At 30.0% G+C, this 26,492-nt stretch overlaps 1 protein-coding gene across 1 annotated transcript; it reads left to right on the forward strand.

Annotated features, from left to right (window-relative positions):
• Positions 1–446: 446 nt before the first annotated feature.
• LOC139425175 (astacin-like metalloprotease toxin 5) lies at positions 447–17,241 on the forward strand. Its single transcript, XM_087165490.1, has 6 exons — positions 447–564; positions 2,145–2,212; positions 5,429–5,504; positions 7,912–8,026; positions 12,000–12,175; positions 16,922–17,241. The coding sequence occupies exons 1-6, from the start codon at positions 513–515 to the stop codon at positions 17,146–17,148; spliced, it is 714 nt and encodes a 237-aa protein (XP_087021616.1). The 5' UTR covers positions 447–512; the 3' UTR covers positions 17,149–17,241.
• Positions 17,242–26,492: the final 9,251 nt, after the last annotated feature.

The raw sequence follows: 26,492 nt of genomic DNA on the forward strand, positions 1-26,492 counted from the left end.
AGGTATTTATAAATAAATTTATAAATAAGTTTAACTTTATAAATAACTTTTGTTAACATAGTTTGTATGAAGTCTTCATAATTGAATATTTATATTGAATAACATGCATTTTTATAAATTTTGTTAAACAATAATTCTTTCATTGAATCTATTTTTATCAGCAAAACGAGAAAATATTTTATTTTATAAGGAGTTTTCTTTTTTCTCGGTAAAAATATTTTATTTCAATTCTTCTATTTAATGTTAAATCAAATATAAATTGTATTAATTAGCTGAAACTAGCACTACATTCTCGTTTAGTGTAGTTGTACGTACATTTGGTGTAGTTTCATCAATATATGGTACGGTGTTTTTAATCTATTAAAATACGCAGGATCTTTGATCTTGACAGCTTTAACGATCCCACCAATTCACTTTTAATCTTTTTTTGATAATATTTCGTGATAAAAGTATTCTATAAGTAAAAGTTAAACGTTCGTCTAATAGCCATACTATTTTTTCTGGAATCGAATATGAAAATTATTATTTTTCTATCTCTTTTCTCATTGGCTTGGACTACCGAAGGTAAATCAAAATATTATATATGTACTGCTATTCTTCTTTAATTATCATTTAGCGCAGCAAACGACCCTTCATGTTTATAGGACACTAGCATAAAACCCTTAATGTGTATTATTATACACTGTCAAAAATTTGGATCATATTACAGCATAAAGTAACGGCCCTTTGGGTGCATCATCTGTATAACCTATTTTACCGTAAAATCCTTTCTTTAACATAAAATTTTGTATCGTAATTTTTACAATAGTTAATTCATTCAAGTGATTCACTGATTTTACGGAAATTATTACTAGCAAAATTACAGTACATCAGATTTTTTACTCCGCAACATGTTCTAAAAACAATGGATTTTAAGGTAAAAAGTACCAGCATCTAGAGTACCTCAGTACTGGTATATTTTATCATAAAATGATCTGAATTTTTTTTTAAAGTGAATTTAGTGACAAATATTCAATAATATGGAATGCTTTTCAAATGAAGTTTGACATAATTATTTAAATTTTACAGAATCAGTTATAGCCGAATGCAGAAAAAGTAGAATACAGAAAAAAGCCAGCGCCGACTTTTTTTCTGTACTGTATTGTGCACTGGAGAGTGGAGACGAATTTGCATAGAAACTTGTAGCCTATTTAAAGAATTTTGATAGAATATATTTGTAATTAAAGTGGTTGTTTTGTTTTACACTGTAAAAATTTTCGAGTGAAGTTACGATAAAAGCACTGGCAACCCGCGTGCAGCATCCGTAAAATCCTTTTTTATCTTAAAATTTTATATCGTAATTTTCACAGTAATAGTTATTTAATTCGAATAAATGCGTTATTTTATGAAAATTATTACTGTGAAAATTACAGTATGTTAGATTTTTTGTTCCGTAACATGCTCCGATAAATACCGATTTTAAAGTAATAAGTACCAGCACCTTATGTGGTGGTACTTTTATCTTTCATCAATTCAATAATAAAATTTTAAATGTAAATATCAGCATATTTTTCTATTTATTCAAGTGATACGCATTTAATTTATAAAGGTTTGATTAAAAATGTACTTAAATAAATGGAGAAAAATGAAAGGCAAAAATAACAAAATTGAAATTTGAAAATTGAAAGAAGATTTGCATTACAAACATTTATACATTTATTAATAAGTACATGATGATGACATATCTGGTAAAAAAAAAAAAAAACATTATTCTGGTTAATAAAACCAAAATGTCCGGTATTTAAACCATTCATTAGACTTATCGTTCATATGGTAACGGCTTACCGAAAAATCTGGTTTTTAGTATTGTAGTTCTTATTATCATGCATTTATGAAAAATACAAAATTGAAAAATAAATTATTCATATTCTGGTATTTTTGACCTCACATTTTTTTAAGTGCTCTGCTTTCTCTCTAATTGCGTCATTGATTGTTTTTGCTCTTAAATGATTAAATAATAATGGTTGACCTTAATTGGGAATAATTTTTACTTGACTTATTACAAAAATTCTTACTATATGCTTTTATAAAGGTGGCGCTCATAGGCAACCATGTGTATTAAAACTTAAAGTTTTCCATAATTCTAACGTCTCATTTTTATTTAGTCCATCATGACCCTATGATCAATGAGGGGATGTTTGAGGGAGATATGTTGGGAGTAGAAGTTGATGAGGTAAGCATATTTTTGATAAGTGTTGGACTTATCATAATTACCCTATTTTTTGTTATGATACATTAGTGATAATATTAGAAGAATATTGTTTGAAAATGTGACTTTACTTTTCATAGTTACTAAATTAAATTAATTAAATTAATAAAATTGATTAAAATAATTAAATTAATTAAATTGATTTTTGATTGTGACGTTGTTACCAGCTTAAAAGTTTTTAAAAATATGTGTCTGGTCTCCTCCTTTTAACTCATCACATATGGTAGTTCTTCGAAAATCTAACGAGATAAAAATATAACCATTTCTAGCAAATAATATGCCATTTTTTTTCAGTTGTTCGAGTTTCGAGCAATTATTATTGATTTTCATGCTTTGTCCATCTTCAGTCATTATGAAAAGCTTCTAAGCTCATTATGAAAATGACAAAAAAAAAAAAAAAAAAAAATCTAGAAAAACCAAAATTTTGTGAAAATGAAAAGCTTTTGTGACAAATCTTTTTAAGTTTTGAAAAGTATCGCTACCACTGCATTTTTGGTTAAAAAAAGTAGCAAATATCGAGAATTATTTACTAAATTTTATTGATTTTTATCTAGTTATAAAAACCTAAAATTATTGTTGATTTTCGTTGAAATAATTTAGCACTTTTACGTATAAGCTGTTTGTTGTTAGTCATTTTTTCTGTGTTATAGTTTCTGTCATATGGCTTAAAAAATTTTATTGAAATAATTTAGCACTTTTACGTATAAGCTGTTAGTTATTTTTTCTGTGTTATAGTTTCTGTCATATGGTTTGAAATCAAAACCTTGCTTTAAGACTCTCAAGCTTTGACTATTTAAATTTTGTCCGCAAAAATCCGTTGAATAACACGACCATAGAGTGCACTTACAAAAACTCAAATTCAGCTTTACCACAAAATGACACTTGGAACTATAGTGCGGCTTTCAAGAGAACTCCAGACACCCGTTTCGTGTCGTGGCGGATACTATGGTTACGCGGAAATGTCACTTCGAATAGGGGTGTGGAGTGAATAGTTTTGTCTTAATTTTAGCGTAGGTCGTCATGAGTAAACTTAACACCTTCTTTCCCCCATTTCACCCCCATTAGAAAAGTGCTCTCGCTTCTTACCATAGCAGCAGACAGCCCCAGACTTTCAGTCTGGAGGAGTTATCCTCAAAGCCGTACTATGCATGAAATTTGAGACTAGACGATACTTGAAACAAAACGTCACTTGAGACAAAACTCAAGTATATCTTCTTTTAATTTTGATTGAGTGTGTTACAGTAATTAGCCAACTGCGCTCCATTAGGAGTAAGCTTTAAGTTTAATAATCTCAAACATCAGCTTCAGTTTAATAATCCCAGTTATAACTATAGTTAATGCTCCTATAATATTATGATTGACTGCATACTTGTATTAATGTTATTTTATACCAACAATTTTTTTTAAATCTCCAACTCCGTGGTAGGAGAGTCGTGGCTTTGAGTCTGTATTGCGGTATGTATGTTTTTTTTATTATTGTTGTCTTATCCAAGTAATGCAGAGGAATCAAATACCACCGAAGGCGTCCAAAACAGCCCTGGCAATGTCAAAGACCCTTGGCGAAAGGAGCAGCTGACAGTGTTGATTGTCTGCGAGGTTTGGGTCGATATTGTGGTGTTTAGTCAGTGTAGAAGGGCAGTTTAAAATATGACCTGGAGAAAGTTGGATTTCAGGACAAGTATTGTAACTTCTTTGCCCATCAGGAGATATTTTCATTCCTTTAAAGTGTCTTGTGCATAGTCCTATGGTAGTTGGTATTACCCGGTTGCACTCAAGCTCTAGGATAGAATTCTTCTTAGTTGGTTAGGAGGCAAGTTTACGTCTGACTATCGCATCAGCGTCCGGTTGGGCTATTGGAGAGTTGAGGGTTTCTTTGGTTATGTCATCAGCCTGCTCATTGCCGAAGATAGTATGGTTGCTTTAAATGCATCTTATGACAATAGAATTTTCAGTAAAAAACACAAAAAAATCCCGGATTTTTCTGAAACTTGTACATATTTAGCTTTTTTTACATTTATTTATTTTTTCAAATCAGTTTAATCTAACACTGTTCTTTCAAAAGAAAAAAAAAGACCTTTTTTAAGCTTTCTTTTTAAAGCATTAATAGAGTTTGCACTTTTAGTTTGATTTAACGTTTTTGTGTCAGAGTTTGAAACATAAGTGACTAATGCTTAATCACTCATAAAAAGTAAAACAAATCAGACAATAAATGGGTGGTTGAAACTTGGACAAAATTTTAACAATCGTCTTCCAGCTCCTCTTGCAATAACTCAGGTTTTGATATTTTATGCACACTAGTCCTATGGCTACTTTTTTTTAGATTTCAGAGGCGTCATTATTTTTTTTACGGTTAAGTTTTAATTTCGCACTTTATGTGTTGAATTTCTATATCTTCATTTTTGACGAGGTTTGTGAAATTATGTATTAGGAGTAGTAATTGTAGAAGACCCTGTATTTAGGACATGAAGGGCAAAACTATAAAACACGCTATATAAGCCATTCTAAACTGAAATTTTCCTTTTTTGATTAAAAAACTATATTGTAAAAATTTCTAGACAAAATTACTGTAAAAGGTATTGGAAGTCAGGGGACCGTAACTTTTTAACGTAAAATCCATTTTTACCGTTCAGTACAAAAATTCTGATAGACCGTAATTTTTGAGTGTTGTAATATTTATTGTAAAGTCACTGATTCACTGTAATTAAATAATTATTATTCTTAAAACTGCGGCATAAAATTTTGCATTAAAAATGAATTTTGCGGACGTTTCACTCAAGGTGCCATTACTTTTTATTGGAATTTGATCCGGTATTTCTTAAATGTTGTATTATTGCTTTAACTATTTATGAATTAATATTTAAAAGCTAGATAGTGTAAACAGGAAGTCAAACAATATAATAAAAATATGAGCTTTAAAATCATAAATGAAATTATGATTACAGTAAGATCTTTTAAACTAGTACGTTATTTTTCTTTATATCATACTTTTATCAAAACTTTATATAATTCTTTATATCATATTGGTTGTATATATGATATATCATATACTTTATATCATAATACTTATATACAATTGGGGGGATTTTGTTTTACTCCAATGTCATAAATATATCGAATTGAAATATTTGTATAATAATTTGCTATTTTCTACCATTCCTGTTTATTTTTTATTTCTTTAAGGATCGAAATGCTATACCCCGTGATTCGCAGAGATGGCCGGGCGGAGTTGTGCCTTATTTCATATCTCCTGAATTATGTAAGAGACTTTTATAATTGATATTTCTATTATTATTTTACCAATTACTGCCAAAGATGACGCTTAAGAAGCACCAGAAATAAATTAATTACAAAAAACGAATTTTTAAGGCTAGCATTATCCCGTGATGGTATTAAATTAAAGTAATCGATACAAAATGAGTATTAAAAACTACAAAACAATAGCGAGCATTTCTTACTGATAAGACTAATAATGTGAGTCTAATGTGGTACAATAATAAATAGTAACACAGTACCAAATATTTTATTTTGTTAAGTATTTTAAGCTTTTGAACTAACGATGAAATTATTTTGCATTCTTTTAGAGTAAATTTTACAATAAGCTTTTCCTTGTCGTTGTATAAAATTAAATTATTAAATACAAAATGGGTATTTAAAATTATAAAGCAATATCAAGCATTGCTTGAGATTGAGCATTGCTTGATTGCAATAAGAGATATGTGGCTAATGTGGTACAGGAATAAATAGTAACACAATGAGAAACGTTGGTACGGATTTGTTGAGTAAATTAAACTTTCTGAGGATCAATTTGTTTTGCCTCGTTCATTAAAAAGTGATTGCACATGGAGTAAATGAGCCAATCGGGATAGACCTTATAATGGTTTATAAAAAATTATTTGCACATTTTATACAATAAAATGAATCACTTATATGAAAGAGAATAAAATAGTACATTAATATCACATAATTAATTTTGCAATAAAGAATAGTTGCATCAAATAATTTTTAAAACAGTCGCCGACTGAGATTGTAAAACATTTATTCTCACCAGTATATTTTTTAATTATTTTTTTGTGTTCTCAAAACTTTCCATACGCTATTTGAACGAAACAATTAATCGATCTTTACATGAATTTCAGTAAGTGTTGATTTTGGAATTGTTGATTATTTTTGTTTTCCAATTGGCTATTTGAACTGACACCTGCAAATAGCTATTTGAACGAAACAATTGATCGAAATTTTCCATTTTCTTCCAAAATTTTTTCCTCGAATAATATAACACTGTCTTTCATATTAAAACTCATGTAAAATGATCATTCCACTTGCAAAATTAGTTAATTTTATGTTTACGAGTAATTAGCATCTGTCCATCGAGTTATTTCGTTTCATGATTACGTTTCATTAGTCACTGGATCTTTACATAAATTTCAGTAATTGTTGATTTTGGAATTATTGATTATTTTTGTTTTCCAATTGGCTATTTGAACTGACACCTGCAAATGGCTATTTGATCGAAACAATTAATCGAAATTTTCCATTTTTTTCCAAAATTTTTCCCCGAATAATATAACACTGTCTTTCATATTAAAACTCATGTAAAATGATCATTCCACTTGCAAAATTAGTTAATTTTATGTTTACGAGTAATTAGCATCTGTCCATCGAGTTATTTCGTTGCATGATTACGTTTCATTAGTCACTGGATCTTTACATAAATTTCAGTAATTGTTGATTTTGGAATTATTGATTATTTTTGTTTTCCAATTGGCTATTTGAACTGACACCTGCAAATGGCTATTTGATCGAAACAATTAATCGAAATTTTCCATTTTTTTCCAAAATTTTTCCCCGAATAATATAACACTGTCTTTCATATTAAAACTCATGTAAAATGATCATTCCACTTGCAAAATTAGTTAATTTTATGTTTACGAGTAATTAGCATCTGTCCATCGAGTTATTTCGTTTCATGATTACGTTTCATTAGTCACTGGATCTTTACATAAATTTCAGTAATTGTTGATTTTGGAATTATTGATTATTTTTGTTTTCCAATTGGCTATTTGAACTGACACCTGCAAATGGCTATTTGATCGAAACAATTAATCGAAATTTTCCATTTTTTTCCAAAATTTTTCCCCGAATAATATAACACTGTCTTTCATATTAAAACTCATGTAAAATGATCATTCCACTTGCAAAATTAGTTAATTTTATGTTTACGAGTAATTAGCATCTGTCCATCGAGTTATTTCGTTGCATGATTACGTTTCATTAGTCACTGGATCTTTACATAAATTTCAGTAATTGTTGATTTTGGAATTATTGATTATTTTTGTTTTCCAATTGGCTATTTGAACTGACACCTGCAAATGGCTATTTGAACGAAACAATTGATCGAAATTTTCCATTTTCTTCCAAAATTTTTTCCTCGAATAATATAACACTGTCTTTCATATTAAAACTCATGTAAAATGATCATTCCACTTGTAAAATTAGTTAATTTTATGTTTACGAGTAATTAGCATCTGTCCATCGAGTTATTTCGTTGCATGATTACGTTTCATTAGTCACTGGATCTTTACATAAATTTCAGTAATTGTTGATTTTGGAATTATTTATCATTTTTGTTTCGCAATTCGAAATATTTTAATTTTGTATTTCAGCTCAATTAACATCAGAAATCCGAAGAGCCATGAAACATATTGAAGACAACACATGTATACGTTTTGTTGAAAGAACCAACCAAGAAGATCACATCAAAATTTTTAAGCACACTGGGTAAAAAAAATTTTTGAATATTAACTGAGAATTTTTAGGAATGAATTGCGCACAATGATGGTACTTATTATGAAAACAATGCTTCTAGAATGTTAACTGAAAAAGTAATTGGTGCTTCGAATTATTACTTACTATTGGAATGCAGCACAAAATAAAGGAAAGGATTGAAACTGTAAAAAAAATTGATTCAATTAAATAGATATTTTTTAATTTAATTTTTTATAAATTTAATCCTTATTAGACATATTTCAAAAGTAAAGCTATTTTGTTGTAAGCAGAATGTTCACTCGGAATTAAAAATTATTTAAACTAATCTTAAAAATAAAAGGTTTAATAGATTAATTAGATCAAGACTAACACTAAAATCTGTCTAATCTGATATATATATATATATATATATATATATATATATATATATATATATATATATATATATATATATATTTATATATATATATATATATATATATATATATATATATATATATATATATATATATATATATATATATATATATATATATATATATATATATATATATATATATATATATATATATATATATATAAACACAAATTAACATGAAAAACATGAATAAAATAAAAATAAAAAACTAAATGGTAGAGAAACAAGAATGGTATAGGCAAATAGTCGTTGTCAAGACACATCTAATTGCCATAAATAATGCGATATTTCTGAATAAAGAATAATTATCCTAAGATAAAAATTATTCTTTATATGTGTCGATATCGCAAAAAACCTTATTTTGAAAAAAAATCATGAAATAAAAGAAAAATGTAAAAGGAAATCAAACTTACCGGCGTGAATTAAAACGCGGTTTAGGTTTAAAAGTACAATAATAAAACAGTTAACAAAAATCGCGAAGATGTAAAATATTGCTTATAGCTTGAATCGAATATAATAAAATTAAAAAAACATTTGATCGAAGAAGAAGAAAAAAATGTTTAGGTAAAATATTAGTGCTGCCATCTATGAGAAACAATTAGTAAAAAGGTAATAAAATTGAAAAAATAATAAAAATGTTTAACGGATTGAATAAATTAGCAGTCTTAAAAAATAAAAATAAATAAATAAAAAATAAATAAATAAATAAATAAATAGAAATTAAAAAAGAAAAAAAAAAAAAAAAAAAAAAAAAAAAAAAAAAAAAACATTAATAGGGAAATTAATTTAAAAGTCAGTCTGTCAGGATAGAAAGCCGTTTATAGACTCATCCTTCATTCATAATATTACAGAATACACATATCCATCTTTCATAGGGTGACTTATTTAAAAATCAGAGCCTGCATACAGGAATAGAAAACCGTTTATAGGTTTTATTCTTCATTCATACAACCTTACATAATTTTAAAGTATACACGTATCACCTGCATTTATTTGGGGTGGTTCTTTATGAACCAGAGCCCATTCCACTTATACAAAAATAAAAATAATTAAATAAATAAATAAACTGTTTATTATACTGGACAATTAAAATTAAATTAATTTTAAGAGGCTACAAATATTAAAAAGTAACTAAAAATATTTAACTAATCCAGTATAAAAGGTCATACATCCAAACTATTCCGTCCAGTGGCTTTAGGAATAGTTTATCATAGTTAGTTCCTACCTTGAAAAAATCAGAGCTTATTCTTAAAACAGAAAAATTAAATAAAAATTAAAAATTAATGTACCAAGTTTTTTAAGATTTTTTTAAAATAGAAATTAAGAAATGAACTAGGAAAATGGCTATTAATTAAATCGTTTTTATATATATCAGTATCTAATAAAAACTCGTTATAGTTAGAATTATTCCTGTAAAATCTATGAATTTGATTGGCAATAATATTAGAAAAAACCTTATTGGCTAAGTTAGAGTTGAAATCTATGCATTTTTTAACTGGAAATTTAAATTCATTTCTTTTGTCAAAAAGTTTAGAGGTAATATTTTTATCTGCATTAATATTAAGAGTCAAATCTAAAAAATTTGCTGAAGAATTACTATTATTTGTTTTATTAAGAATTAATTCATTTGGATAAATATGTTTTGCTAGAATATCGAAATCATTAAAATTAATAACTAATAGATCATCAATGAATCTGAGAAAGAGAGAATCAATTGGAAGATTAACATGTGATTTTACAAATCTATATTCTTGTAGAAAAAGAAAAATATTGCAGATGTTAGTACTAAAATTATTTCCCATGGGAATACCATTAATTTGTTGAAAAAGGTGGTCATTGAAAAGAATATAATTGTTGTTAAGGTTAATATGTACTAGAAAGTTCCAGTTATCTTCATTAATAATATCACTGAGATTAAACATGCTATGAATTTGAAGAAGGTCATCATGAATTTTATTAGTTGGAAGGGAAGTATAGAGGTTTTCGAAATCAAAACAGTGAATTGAATCTACATTTTTTAAAGTTTTTAGTGTATTTAAAACCTGAATGCTATTTTTAATATTCCAATTTAAATAGTTATTATTTTTAGTAAGTTTATTAATTTTGTTATAAACTTTTTTAAGAATGTTCTCAAAGTAAATACCGATTTTTTTCATGTTACTATTAACGCCACTTGCAATAAACCTGAATTTGGTTGGAGTCTTATGGAATTTTGGATTGGCAAAAAGAAAAGGAAAATTGTTAATATTATTTGGTTTAATTTTAAGTCTTTTATAGATAGCATTAATTTTATTAATAATAATATCACTGTTGGTGTTAAGTTTATTGTAGGTAATATTGCTATTAAGTTCATTGGAAAGAAGTTGTTTGTAAAAAAATTTTCAAATAATTGCAAAATTATTACTAGCTTTATCAACGGTGGTTATACAAAATTTATTTTGAATATTTTTAATATCTTGTCTTAAAACAGAGTTAAAAATTAAATCCTTTTGAAAAACTAATTTGTCCCTTTTAATATTGATTTTAAAATCTTTAATGATATTCTCTCTCCATCCAAAGAAACCTTCAATTGGGAAATTATGTTTGTAAGATAATTTTAAAATAAAATCATCGAGATTTTTAATAAAAATGGAAATAACCTTGTTTTTTGAAGTTGGAAAATATGGTCTAAATTTTGAACCTAAAGACATAAATTTTTTAATATTATCGTTGTCAATAATATCTAAATCCCCTGTAATAACGTGTTTATGGAAGTTATCAAAAAAAGGAGTATCTTTAAAATCATCACAATTACATACATAGTTGAAATTATCTGTAGCTATATTCCTATAATTACAGATTAAATTTTTTAGACTCTTAGTGTATCTGAAAGTTGGTTTGCAATTAAGTTGGATAGGAAGAAGGTTTTTATTTTTACCTATAATGGCATTTATGTTAAGATTATTAAAAATTTTATTGGTAAAATCTAAAACAAAATAATCTGGTTTGGGTAAATCCTTGTGCTTATAATTATTCTTAAACCTATATCTAGCTAGATCTTCTACTAAGTTTAAAAAATTAGAAAAATATTGATTTGAATTAATTTTTACTTGATCTAACTTTAAAAAATTTAAAAGTTTGTTGTGAAAATTAAGTTTAACCCCTAGAATTTTAGTTTTAATAGATTTAATAGCATTGGGTTCATCATAACAATTAATGCATATATATATATATATAAGGGAAATGAGAAATAGCAAAATGAGAAATGTTCAACGAAGAATGAGTAGAATAGAATGTAATATCGTAAATGAAGAACATGAGAAAAGAACGGTTTATGTTCTTAAAAGCTGATTTGAAGAAAAAATGATTTTGCAAGCTGAAAGGGAGGGTTCTTCTACAGTATGGCTCATCTTCATAATCTAATAACTCTCGGAAAAATATAATTGATTTGTCAAAACTTAGTAATCCACAAAATAGAACAGATGGCGATACAATCGTCATTTGTTCAAATGTAATATATACCGTTCTACACTCTTAGGTCTGCAAATGTGTCAAATTCATCGATTAAATTTTTTTTTGCAATTGCAGATGTTACTCACATTGGGGAAGAATAGGAAGACAACAACTGTTATCTTTGGCAAATGGTTGCGAGCCTTTTGGAACAATTGTGCACGAACTCTTGCACGCTATCGGTTTCGAACATGAGCACAATAGATCTGATAGGGATGAATATTTGATTATTAACTGGCAAAATATCGTTGATCGTAAGTATTATACTTTGCTGTGTAAGCATCATATACATAGTGTGATTTTTGTTTAGATTAAACTTCAGCTGAGGTAAATGGATCAAGACTTAAAATTAGAAGAACTAGGCTTAATTATATATGGATCATTCTCACGAAAACTGTCATTTTTCAGTTCATAAAATCCCAAAAAAGTAAAGTGAATTAAAAGCTCTGAAACTTTTTATATTAATAGAAATATGTAATGGCATTATAAAAAATGAATATATCCTATAAATTATACTTAATATTTAAATTAATTAATTAATTTCACTATTTAAAAAGTGAGGGAATGGCATTTTATTTTAATACATGTTTTTCTCGAAGTTACAGCTACCTCAAGTTTGAAAATGATAACATACTAAGTATATCTAATATTAATTATAATTTAGTTTTTTATATTTAATAGTTTTTACAGGTTTGGAAAATAAAATTGGCTGGCACGATTGAACAAAAAAAAATTTAAGAATATACTCATCTTGAATCATTCCCTCACTTCAGCATCATTCCCTCACTTTATACACTAGTGAGGGAATGACAAATTTAATAAAATTTAAAAATAACAGTTAGGCCTAATTAATTTCTGAAATCAATCACATACAATTATATTCATACAAGAAAGCAACATATAATTGTCCACTTTCTCGATGTAGTTGTATTTTATTTTACTCTAAAAAACGACATGAGGGAATGACAAACGTAAAAAATTTTACCTGGTTTGATTTATTCAAATTTATTCCACAGCAAAGCTTCTTTAAGTTGAAGATGGAAACATACTGCAATTTTGTTCTATGATGCCAGTTGTTAACTGCTAAAGTTTTTATTAAAATATTTTTATTCTAAGAAGATTGCAAGTGATAAAAACATTGTTATGAGGGAATGATGCAAAACACTAGGGACAAAGTCTAAAATAGTGCTGTGATAATATTTTTATCGGAAATTAAATTTAAAATTGATTTTCTGAATTCTATATTTCAATATTCTGAAATAAAAAACACGAATTTGTAAATTCTTTTTTTTAATTTCAGAAACAATTTTTTCTTTTTTTAAATCAACAGTGGGGACAAGTGAGGGAATGACATATTGGTATATTTTAATTACCTAAAATAAGACCAATAGTAACCGACCTACCCCCGAAGGAGTTTGCGGATAAGGGTTTCACCCGTTTACACGTGAACTAAACACTACCAAACTACAGAAAAGTGAAAGTACAAAATTAAGAAGATTAAAACACATAGGAAAAATCCCAAAATCAAAAAAATAAAATAAAAATAGAACAGAATAAAAATTAAAAGTGCTTAAAACATCAAAGTGGATAAAATCAACCGACAATAAAAGTGTCAAAAATATAGGTAAAAACATATAAAAGTGAGGTCAGGTAAAACATCAAATGGTAACATATGAAAAATCATATTAAAAAACAAATAAGGCTAAAATAAGCTTAGTAGAATAAATAAAATAGTCGACTAAAAGTTCAAGTGTCTCCCCTTCAAGGCTAAGTGCCTCTAAGATTAAAAATGTTCAAAGGTAAACCAAAGTTTCACTAAGAGGATAACACTCAAAGATGACACCAGGTAAGACAGAGGGTGCTGAAGTTGACCAAGAGCAAGATTTCATTTCGAATGTCCCATGTACACTGACTGAGCAAAACTCATGGGATAGCAGGGCTCTGATTGGTGGATGAACAACACGTGTGACCAACGCCACCTGGTGGCCTCCGTGACGGTCTCAGTTGCGTGTTAGACATTGCTTGAAGTGGCTGTGTGAGTGATCAAGTAAAATGCAACGTCGTCGTGAGTTGACGGCATTCGAACGCGACATGGTTGTGGGTGCCCGACGCATGTGACATACCATTTCGGAAGTGGTTCAGAAATTCGGTTTCCAAAGGTCAACCTTGTCGAGAGTTTACTGTGAATGGGTGAATGAGGGTGTCACAGTCCACAACAGATACCATACCGGGCGTCCACAGGTCCTAAATGACAGAGACAGGCGAAACCTGAGACGAGTGGTAATTCGAGATAGGAGAGCAATTGTGCAACAAATCCCAGCTGAATTCAACACTGGCCGTGATAGAGACGTGTCCCAGTGGACAATCCGTCGGAACATACGTGTTCTCAGGTATGAGAGCCGTCGCCCCACCCGTATGCCACTGCTAACCCAGCGTCATCGGACAATTCGGCGTGCATTTGTCACCAATCACCACGGATGGACACTGCAACAGTAGCGTAACGTGATCTGGTCTGACGAATCACGTTATCAACTGTTCCATGCTGATGGGGGGCACCGTGTGTGGCATACACCGCATGAATCGATGGCTCCAGCATGCCAAGTGGGCACAGTCCAGGCCTGTGGCCTATCAGTCATGGTGTGGGGTGCATTTTCGTGGCATGGAATGGGCTACCTGGTCGTTCTGGGTGCCACATTGACTGGTCAGCGGTATCTTCAGCTGCTTGGAGACCATCTCCACCCTTTTGTCATGTTTCAACATCCTGATGACATTGCTGTGTATCAAGATGGCAACGCAGCGCCACATATCGTCAATATCGCCCATGCCTTGTTCGACGAGTGAATTGGACGACTGAATTGGCCACCTCGAAGTCCTGATATGAACCCCATTGAACATATCTGGGATGCCCTCGACGTCACGCTCAGGGCATTGAATCCTCAACCCACGAACAGGCCACAATTGGCTGCCGCTCTGCAGAATGTGTGGTGCCAACTACCTCCGGACGTGTTCCAGAGCCTTGCAGACTCACTTCCAAGCCGTATCGCTGCACTCCGCAGGGCCAGAGGGGGCCCGACCAGATATTAGGTGGGTATCTCAAGAGTTTTGCTCAGTCAGTGTATAATGAAGATGATATTTCAAGGGGAGAATAAAGTCATGGAAACGGTAAGTGCCGAAGTAAAATACTAAACGCAGAAGTTTAAAACCAGAAAGCCTAAAAGTCGAAAGTTTAAAAAATAAAACCAGATAAAATTAGTCAGGTGTACTCGCAGGGGCAAGCAGATCATCCAGGGTATATTTAAGAATTTCGATGATTTTCCCCCTGCAGTCAATATCAGCATAAAGTTGATGTGTAGTGTATTGATCCCATTTTCTGCCACGGATCGTCTGGAATATGGGACAAAATTTTATGAGATGGTCAATGTCTTGATGGTCACAAAATTTACAATTTGCTCGTTTATTGAAGAATTTCTGTTGATATATTCCGAAAACCCCGTGGCCCGTTAAGAATTGGTTTAAATAGAAGTTTGACTGCAGGCGAGTTATTGTGGGATCTTTAAAGAAATTATGTGTCTGCCTGCCCTTTGTTGATTCACTCCAATCTATTTTCCATTTATTCATTGTGGCTTGCTTGATGTATCTAATAATGAATGTTCTTTCCACTGGGGGCATCGTTCCCACCCGGCTGAAGCTCGTGGCCTTTTTGGCTTGCTGATCCGCCTCCTCGTTACCTTCAATTCCAATGTGTGTTTTATTACCTAAAATAAATAAAAAATAAAAATTGATAATTTTATTTTTATTCTTTTGTTAGCTTGCATTCCGAAGGGCACTTTCCCTGAAAATTTTTTTTCGTAAGTTGTAAAACAAACATAAAATGTACTGGGGACATGAAAATGATTGTTTTTGTGAGAATGACCCATATAAATACTGTAGCATGTTCCAGCTGATAATATGCGAATGCTGCCTGTTTCAAATATCTCTTTCAGAGAAATTGTTTTTTTTATAACATCTGCCGGAAGAACTATTACAGTAGTAGTTTTTAAACTATAATGTATTAGATGATCTGATTTTGCATCGCTTTACGTGTGACTGATATCAATTGACTAATGTGCGAGACTGGTAACAGTTCAAGTATAGATCTCGTTCAGACAGCACCTGTTCTAAGCACCCTCACCACACAAATTTAAATACATTTAGCTTTAAATCCCGATCCGATCAAGAGATTGATAGAAATTTTGATGCCAAATCAAGATCGAGCATGATTTTTAATATTTTAAATGAAGGTTAAAATTAAAAAAAACAAAACAATTTTCACGACTAAAATTTGCGAACATATAAGATACATCATATGAGATAACTAGAGTCGTGATGGCTCAAGGGATAATGCGTTCGCTATTCAATGAGGTGAACCGGGTTCGAATCCCAACGATTGCTGGCCGTACCGAATTCGGCATGCACTGACCAAAGTGCTGACGTGAAATATCTTCAGTGATTGACGGATCATGGGTGTATTTAGTCGAGTCCCTCTGCCGTTTGAATAACCATGGAAGGTTTTCATTGTTTTCCTTTCAATGTAATGCAAATGTGGTGTAGTTCCATCAAAAAGGTCTCCACGAAAGCAAATGTCTCCCAATACTTAATCCATGTGTGCCCTTGTCTTCTGGATTGGGTTTAAAAAAACGGAGTTGAACAGTAGTAGTCATAAGCCCAAAAAATCGGGTCGGTGGTTCAACGGTTTAAAAAAACGTATGTGATAACTAATATCCAAAAAATTATATTTAATTATGGCAAATTGTTTGCATTTAAATGACTCTTATTTTTTCCATACTTGATAAATAAATATGTAACTTTTATTTCAGTAAAACCTTTTCTAAAAAATGCTTCTATTACAAAAATGCATTGTATTAGAACAAGACATACATGTTTATTGAATCAAATTACGTTCATTTATTGAAACTACTGATTTGTTTTGAAAAATATGAAAACTTTTTTTTACCGTACAGAATGGTATTACGCTTTCAAGAAGCTGGCTCCACAACAAAATAGGCTCCTATCTTCCTTTGACTTCAACTCCATCATGTTGTATGGAAGCAATTCCTTTGTGAAAAAGAGAGGCGAATACAGTATGACAGACAAAAGCGGTAGAGAATTAGTCGAAGTCTACAACAAGAAAGCTATGTCTGCATCAGATGTTTATAGAATAAATAAGCTATACGAATGTAGAGTTTAGAGAAATACATTAATGTTTTGCAAAATATGTAAGAATTGTTTTGTAATATGTAAGATGAGAGTTGCACTAAAATAAAAGTTATTAAGGCTTGTAGTGTATTATTATTTTTTCTTTTTGCGCTTTTATTTCTAAAAAAATTGGAAAATTTTTCATATTGACTGAAAATTTTTCGTTTCCATCTTATTTACGTACATATTATTGTATACTTTCTCGGATGGGTAATGTTACTTAAGAATTTTTCTATTTTCTCGAAGGGTTCCTCGGATAAATGGGCAATGTTATTTATGAATTAGCCTATTTTCTCGAATTGTTTCTTAGGTATTGTTATTTATAAATTGGTCTTATTCCACGGATCATTCCTTGAGCAGAAGGGTAATGTTACTTATGAATTGGACTGTTTTCTCGGATGGTTCCTCGGACAAACGGGTAATGTTACTTATGAATTGGTCTTTTCCCACGGATGTTACCTATGACGAGGTAGGTATATGTTACTTATAAATATGTTTCTTTTATGGGCTTGTTCCTATTACAGCAAAGGATTTACTTTTGAATGTGCGTTTTTCCTGGGATGGTTGCTCGGACGGAGGGGGAATGTTAAGTACGGAAAGTATAAGGTCGCACGGAAACTGATACCATTTCAACAGACGGTTCCTAGGGCGGGGGGAGGGAGATGTTAAGTACGGAAAGTATAAGGTCGCGCGGAAACTGATTCCATTTCCACAGATGGTTCCTAGGGCGGGGGAGGGGAGATGTTAAGTACAGAAAGTATAAGGTCGCACGGAAACTGATTCCATTTCCACAGATGATTCCTAGGGTGAAGAAATAATGTTGCTTATAGTTTTAATAATTCATACAAATTTTTTTCAAATAAACCACTGATTATGGTGAAAAGTACAGAAATTTAATAAAGTACAGAAATAGAGACATTGCTCTGAAAACAATTTTAAGTATGTCAAATTATAACTCAATTAAAAAAAAAAGGAAGTAAATGCTCTCGTGTAAGAAATTAAGTGAATTTGCAGAATCGATCGATTACCTGTAGAACTACTGGACCAATTTTAATGAATTTGATATGTACATACTTTGTCACAATACAAAACAAATAACAATTCAACAATTGTAACACACACGAAAAATTTTTTTAAGTTATACTTCTTATGCGACTTCCAAACAAGGTTGCGTTAAACGTTTAACGCTACATTTTTATTGGCCGGGAAATCACGTGGTAGGATCCAGTTTTCCCTCATTCATTTCCATATTGTTTCCATAAATGTTTTGGTTCTCACTTGCACAAAAATAATAAGAGTCATTAAAGTACTGTTTTTCTATAAATATTTTTTCAGTTTGTTTTGATACACATATAATTTAATAGGATAGTATTTTTTACTTTCAAATTTAGTGGATAACAATTGTAAAAAATGAGTGAAAACAATTCCACGGACAATGCGACGGATTTAAGGTTATGTCAAGGTACGTCTCTTGTGAATATCAATTGATTGTTTCTCTTCTGAAATTACATTATGACGCATTCACATACATTATTAATACAAATACATTTTCCAGGGCGAGACGATGAGGCAACCATAAACACTGGTTCAAGAGATCCACGAGGGAAAAAAGCACAATATTACGGTGATTACAGAGCACTGAAGCGAGCGGAGCAGGAAAAAGAGTCGAACTAGTGATTCTTCTGCGACTGCTGATTCTTAACGTCGCAGGTTGCGAAGTTTAACTTCCCCGCGCGAAGGGTCTCCACGCACTATTTTTTTCTACTTTATTCTGCTCTAAATGTTTTAAATTATTTTAACTAACACAGACACACATATTTAATTAAGAAAATTAAAATTAAGGGAAATTGATAGCATGGTTCTTCTAAGCTTTAAATTATTCTGAATTTTGCAATTTTCCTAAAATTCTGTCATTAGTAATATACATAAAAAATTTGATAATCGTTAAAAAGATAAATGACTCTGTAGCATTGGTTGCAGCAAAAGAAATTGCGAAATCTGAAATAATAACAGCTCCTTATACTTTTCTTTAAATTTAAAACTGTTTTATAGCTAAATCCTTCATCTTCGAATCATAAAAAAATTACATTTTAAGTGCCTAAAAGTCTTATTATTAGGTCTAAAGTAATTCGAAATATAATGTTTTTATTTTGTGCATTTTAAATGCTATTGTAACACATGAAGTGTTTTGTTAACAAGAAGATATTAACAACTCCTAAAAAACTTAGAAACGCAAAAAAAATACAGAATCGAGGCACTTAAGTTAGCAAAAGATTAAGGAAAATTTTGCAATATATAAAAGTGTAAAAAAAAGAAGAAAAAAACAAAAAAATCGTCGATAAAAGAAACCGTTTACAAATAAAACTATGCTGATGCTCTATGAAAACGAAACATAACAAAGAAACATTGTAGGCATAACGGGAAAACTTATAAGCTAGGATAAAAAAAATTTCAATCAAGCGAGTTTGAGCCGCGATTGCTCAGGGGGTATGGGTGTTCACCTTCCTATGAAGTGAACCAAGTTCAAATTCCAACGATGATTGATCGATAGGATTTCAACACCCGGCTCGCACCCAGGGCTAAAGAGAATAGAAGGGCTAGTTCAATCCGCTCTTAGAGCTGAAGCTACGATTTCCCTCCTCATGACGTCACTGTGTCCACAGATCTCGGAGATCGCAAGCAAAGATATTATGATAACTTTGCATCTTTCTCTTTGTAAAAATAAGTTAGACTTTTTCTGGTTATTAGCCTTCAAACTTTGCGTAATTAACACATTATTTCCGTTCATAAACATAGTTCAAAAAAAAACTTTCTTGGTTATTATATTAAAAAAAATACCATTTTAAACTTATAAAAACGTTTTGCTAGTTGGTGAAAATGACACGATAAATACTTTATTTTAAAAAGTTCAGTTTTAACTTTAACTATTAAGAAAAATGAAGGCATATATCGACACTTTTTTTATCTACATATTCTTTTATAACGATAAGTTAAGTTAAATTTAGAATCCCTGATTTTAAAATATGTCGTTAATAGCAATTTGTTCATTCTTAATTATTAGGAAACATCAACCTTAAACGCTAATTACTGAAACAAAATAATAATATAGGTTCATAATGAAATTAGAAATTTTACAATTGTTTATAGACATTTAAATTTACTATGGTATAATTTATAGATTTAAATTGAAGAGAATATAATTTTTAAAAAAAATCATAAATATTTAGAGTAACTACATTAAAAAATATGTTATGAAATTAGGAGAATTTCAGCTATATACTATATATTTTATTTATACTTTTTTTTTACATTTTAATTTTCTTTGACTTTATCCATTTTTTAATTCTTTTCACCTGCCTTTCTTTATGAAGTAACAAGGCGGTTTCTATTTAGATAATGAATTTTTATAAAAGTTCTTTACGAAAGAATAAACGTATTGTTGTTTTATATTAAATGCGTCATTTTGGAATCCGTTCTTTACATAGTTGTTCATTTACTTTAGGGAACACGCGAAAAATTATACATTTTCCTTTTGTTTTTGTATCAGAATTTTTTCAAGTTGCAATCGCGCAAACTGGCATTTCGATAATAGCTTTAAATCCTTGTAAATTCACTGGAAAAACTGAGGAAAGTCATTATAGAAAATAACAAATATCTTAGAATATCTCGCAAAAAGAAATGATCCAATATTAGTTAGAGCTAGTAAGGCCAAACGCTCCGTTCTTGAAGTAAAAGTGCGAGCTTTGCGCCAAAGTGACGTCACTAGAGTGACGTCGGAGGATCGGCGCGGCGAGAGATACCTCAAAGGAGTGAACCAGCCCTTCTATTCTCTTTAGTCCTGGCTCGCACCGACCACAGTGCTGACGTACAATATCCTCAGTGTAAGCGGATCGTAGGTTAGAGTTTCCTTGTCATCGGATTAACCGTGAATGGTTTTCGTGGTTTTCCTCTCCATGTAACGCAAATGCTGTTAATTCCATCAAAAAGTCCTCCAAAATTTCTCCTGATACTTGATTCAGGAGTTCCTTTGTCTTCTGGGTTGGGCTCAAAATTATAAGACTACGGAGTCGAACATTAGTTGTAAATCCGAAATTGGGTCGGCTATTAAATGACGGTTATGAAAATAATAAAAATAAGCGAGTTATTTGAATATTCAGACTCTTCGTGAACAATTCTTTTAAAAGATCACTCGGTGCGAAATCTATAAAACTCAAAAAAGTAAAAATTTAATATTTATGAAGAAAACAAACTAAAATATGTAAATGACATTTCAGCGTGCCTCATATTTTTTTACTTTTTTTCTACGAGGGGGATCTACCTTTTGACAATTTTTCGAGGGGATCTGAAAATTGGATGAAAAGTTGACAATTTTCCAATTGTTATTAATTTATAAAAATTGAAAATAAAGTACCTAGTTGACAATTTTTCAATTATTATTCATTTATGGAAATTGGATATTAAATACTTAGTTGACAATTTGTTATTAGTGTATGAAAATTGGATGTAAAGTTGACAATTTTTCAATTATTATTCATTTATGGAAATTGGATATTAAATACTTAGTTGACAATTCGTTATTAGTGTATGAAAATTAGATGTAAAGTTGACAATTTTTCAATTGTTATTAATTTATAAAAATTGAAAATAAAGTACCTAGTTGACAATTTTTCAATTATTATTCATTTATGGAAATTAGATATTAAATACTTAGTTGACAATTTGTTATTAGTGTATGAAAATTGGATGTACAGTTGACAATTTTTCAATTGTTATTAATTTATGAAATTTGGATGTAAAGTTGACAATTTTCCGGTTGTTATTAATTTATGAAAATAGGAAGTAAAGTACTAAGCTGACAATTTTTCAATTGTGATTAATTTATGAAAATTGGATGTAAAATACCTAGTTGAATAGATAGTTTTTTACTCATGATTTTGTACCTTTATTTCATTAGTAGCTGTTTAATCTATTTGATTTGCATAATATTTCAACGTGTTGTTTTTTATCGAGATAAATAAGGTTATTAGCGGAAATAAGATAACCTTCGATCGTTAACAGGCTCTATTTTCTCACATTTTTTCTATAATCTTTTACGAAATAAATCGATACGATAAAAATTTGCATAAAAGTGAAGGAAATTCAGAAATTTTTATATGATTACCACACATTTTATTCAATATGCAAGCTATTTTGCTCATATCTTTCTTCTCCTTGGACTACGCCAGGTAAAAAACTTGCAATAAAATATATGCAGTTACTTAAAAAAACTTATATGTACTAAATTGTATATAATCTTGAATATAATTCGACGCAAATTTGTTCTTCGTTTATAATCTTAAATATATTAAGAACGGAATATTAAATTACGAGTGACAAAATAATAGATTTAGATAATTTATTCATATCACCGTGTAAATGAACAAATGCGTGTTTAAAACATATTTTTTTCTTAACATTAATATCTCTGATTCAAGGCGAGCTAAATCAATAATGCTCTGTAACTTAGCATTTTACTTTTTTATCCCATCCAGTAAAGTTTTTAAGATAAGAATGCTAACTTCGCACTTTTACATCTGGTAGTTCGGCAGTTCGTTTCATCGTATAGCGCTCCGACATTTTACTAAACCTAGGTTTCACTTTTAAACCATATAGTTCACTTTTGAAAGTTACGCTGATTGTTATGTATTTCAGTTGGCAAACTGCGTACTTAAAAATTCGCTTAATTATTTATTTTTTGAAAGCAAAAGTGTTACTTTCTTACTTCAATGTCTATGCCAGCTATATCCCTAAAGAAAAGATCTGGATTTTCCATTGGATTATTTTGACCTACCCCTGAAATATAATGAAAATAAAACTACCTAAACTGCAAGCATTCAAGAAACTATAATTAAAATCCCGTTCTGTTCTGATGAAGATGTTGCTGAAATTAAAATTAAATATTTTACGATAATGATATTATTTTTAGTATTAATAATAATAATAAATAAATAAATAAGAAAAAAAAGTAAACGGAAAAGAAAAAAATTGTGATCGCTTCATTACGATCACTGGTTACCCATTACTGAAAATAAAAATAAACAAACAACAGCGGTTGCTATAGCAACGCGTGCAATTACGACGCATGCGCACTGTTTACTATTACTCTTGAATTGAACACAGTTGAAAAGTGTGATGATGTCCAATTAAGGTGCGCGCGCCATCAAACCCGAAACAACACCCATTTTGCCAATGGGTAATTAATAAGAAAATAAATCAGTAAATTAAATAAATAAAATTGACATTACATTGGGTCATTGTGTAGGTTGAGTTTCAAAACGTTTCAGATTCAGATGATAACTTAACCTGAGAATCAATAGGATTGACATCGGCATAATGTCATCTGAACCGATAATTCTTGTTCTCTACCAAGTGCAATTCCATTTTGGCAAAAAGTAAATAAACCTATTTATAAAGCCTCGGAATGAAATTGTTGAATTTCAGAATAGGAGAAAAATTTCAGCACAAATAAATGATGTCCGAGTGGCGCTACATACATAAAATTCCTGAAAAATGTTCAATATTTATACACAAGAATTATAGTTCGTTCGCCAGAAGTTGGCACTTAGCTCCGCCTTTATCACGTGGTATCCGACGACACTATTTCGCCATTTTTGGGAGAAGGATGTTAACAATCCTGAACAAGGTTGCTATTCGGCGATCGTGTGACAAAAATATTTATTTCGCTATCTTTATGTGCATTTTTTTAAGATTAAATAACTCATAAATTTGATATTTCTCCATTTTGAGGGAATAGTTTGTCCTTTTCGAGACATTTTGCTGGAAAAACAGCTGTTATCGAATGTAATATATATATTTAATTAGCTAGAGTTACGAAAGGTACATTAGCAGATGATAAAGCGAAGTATGTGACTGAAAAATAATTCACTGTTTGTGTTTGGAGTGCATTAAGGGTTGTCTTACTTTCAAGCGCGGAAACGTTTCTCCTCTTACTCCCACTCCGAAATGAAATCTTCGTATAAGGAGGTGGAGCCAAGGGCCAACTCATCGTGAACGAACTATAACTAGATTCCTGAGACAAATACCTGCTTTTTTTAATGTTAAATCTTGCCAATAGTAAAGTCGAATTTCAGCAAACAAATAAATTTCACGGACGCCTTTTTAATGTTATTTAAATGAACTACTAGTTCTACAGATGAATAAACAGATGCAAATTAAAACTTAACAAACATTTATTAATTCTAAAGCAATCTCAATTTAGTGATATTTTCAAAACCTAACTTATTCGAACACTAAATAATCAACACAATACATTTTTTAGAATTTTGCCAACATAAAAACCAAAGTTAAACAATGAAAATTAAATGAAAGCAGCAGCAGCAGTCAGAGTCACGTGATACCAACACCAGCTATAAAAACATATTACAATCTCTAACAAGTATATTTTACCGACGTAAAATATCATCAGTGGTAGATGGATCGTGGGTTAGAGTCCCTTGCTGTTACGTCAAGCGCTCAAGTCTCATAATTTTGATCTAGTTGCAGTTGTATGTCATTTTGATTTATGTTGCTGAGTTATCTTACAAAAAATTCTATGGCTGGCATCAGCATTCTTATTTTTAAGTTGTTTATCTTTATTTCTTTTAGAATTCGCGATCGCAACGCTAGAGTACGCCGTCTAGCGGGAGCCTGTAAATATCGGACATTAATTTATCACGTTTTCATTCAGTTCCATCAAAATCATTGACTGGATCAGATGTCATTTTTTAGCAGCAAATAAGAAACAAAATTCCCCTAAGGAAAAGGCCGAAGAACTTGAAAAAAATCTCCAGAATATTAGTAAATCTTTCAGGAACAGAAAACGCCAAACATTTGAAGAAAAATTCCTCAATAATTTTTAATTTCTATTATCAACAAACTTGCAACTGATGACTTCCAATTTCGGATACTGTTACAGATGTGTGTATTAAGGTAAAATGCATTTCTTCTGTCTTCAATTCATTACGAATTAAAGTGAAGTCAACATTGCTTTCGTCATTCCAGTGAATAAATATGAATTCAGAACATACAGAATTGTAATAGTTATAGCATATTCTTCTTCGTTATAGAATAGTATATATTTCTGTATCCATATAATTCGGAAAACAACAATAAAAAATTATCCAAGTTACTTCAAATAGTGCCATTTGTGCTGATTCTTAATTAATTTTAATCGTTTTCTTGGTAAGTATTTTTTAGTTTTGAAAGAATAAGTTCAACTGGAATTCAGCTATTCTGTTTTTAGCTACATATTTAAATTCATATCAATTATAAAATTTTGCTGTGTAGTATGTTATCTAAAAGCAATGAAGGGATAAACTATGTATCTATTATTTGAGAATAAAGTTTTCAAACAAGGAACTTATCATTTTGCAATTCTCCGGGAATTATAAATCAGGTAAGTGCAATGATTTTTACAATAAAAAATTTGCTTGTAAATATTTTTTTCATTTGATGATGGTTCTCTACAGAATGGTTTTTTACGTCTGATTAAGAACTATAAGAATAATAAAAAAAGAAACAATATGAAAGTGTTTATTTCAATGTAAAGAATTCTTAAAATCGTTTTTTTATCCTAAGAATTCTTTATTTTCCGTTTTTTAGTTTATAATTTTTTGATAAAAATTGTTCTCAAAATACTTTTTTTGAAGAATTAAATGGTATAACATTATGTGTTTATGTATACTTCTTGTATATTCCAATGTTTGAAGTAATATGATTCAGAAAAGTATGGAATAAAAACTCGGTACTTACGTATTAACGCCACCGCCGCTACAGATTTGGCGGTTTTTAAGTGCCGCCAATCTGCACTTAAAATTTTTGCGACAATTCATAAAATAAAACACTTTATTTAAAATCAAAATAGTTAATCGGATTTCGGTGGAAAATGAGCCGATATAGAGTTTAGCATAGATTCAAAACAATCATATCGCCATATGAACTCTGATAAATAAGATTCCAAATGAAATAACATTTCCAAAACGTACGTTTACCAAGATAAAGTTTTATGTTGTGGGAATTGGTACATTTTCGTTTTTTCGGTAAAATATTTCCCTCCTGAAAAAATAAAATTGCATCTTGTTTTGTTTCTGGCATATCCCAAAGATGAATTTTCGTAGCACTAAAAATGGCGACAAAAAAGAATTATTTTTTTTTTTTTTTGTTTCGTCAGCATTCTTTATTTTACGTTTCTTAGTTTCTAAATAATGATTTTTATTGAAACTTGACATTTTTTGATAAAAATTGTTGTCAAAAAACTTTGTTTACAAAATGAAATTTCATAAAATTATGAGGCTTATG

The sequence above is a fragment of the Parasteatoda tepidariorum genome, chromosome 6, assembly GCF_982258835.1.
Source record: "Parasteatoda tepidariorum strain Cologne lab strain chromosome 6, Ptep-v5.0, whole genome shotgun sequence".
NCBI lineage: Eukaryota > Metazoa > Arthropoda > Arachnida > Araneae > Theridiidae > Parasteatoda > Parasteatoda tepidariorum.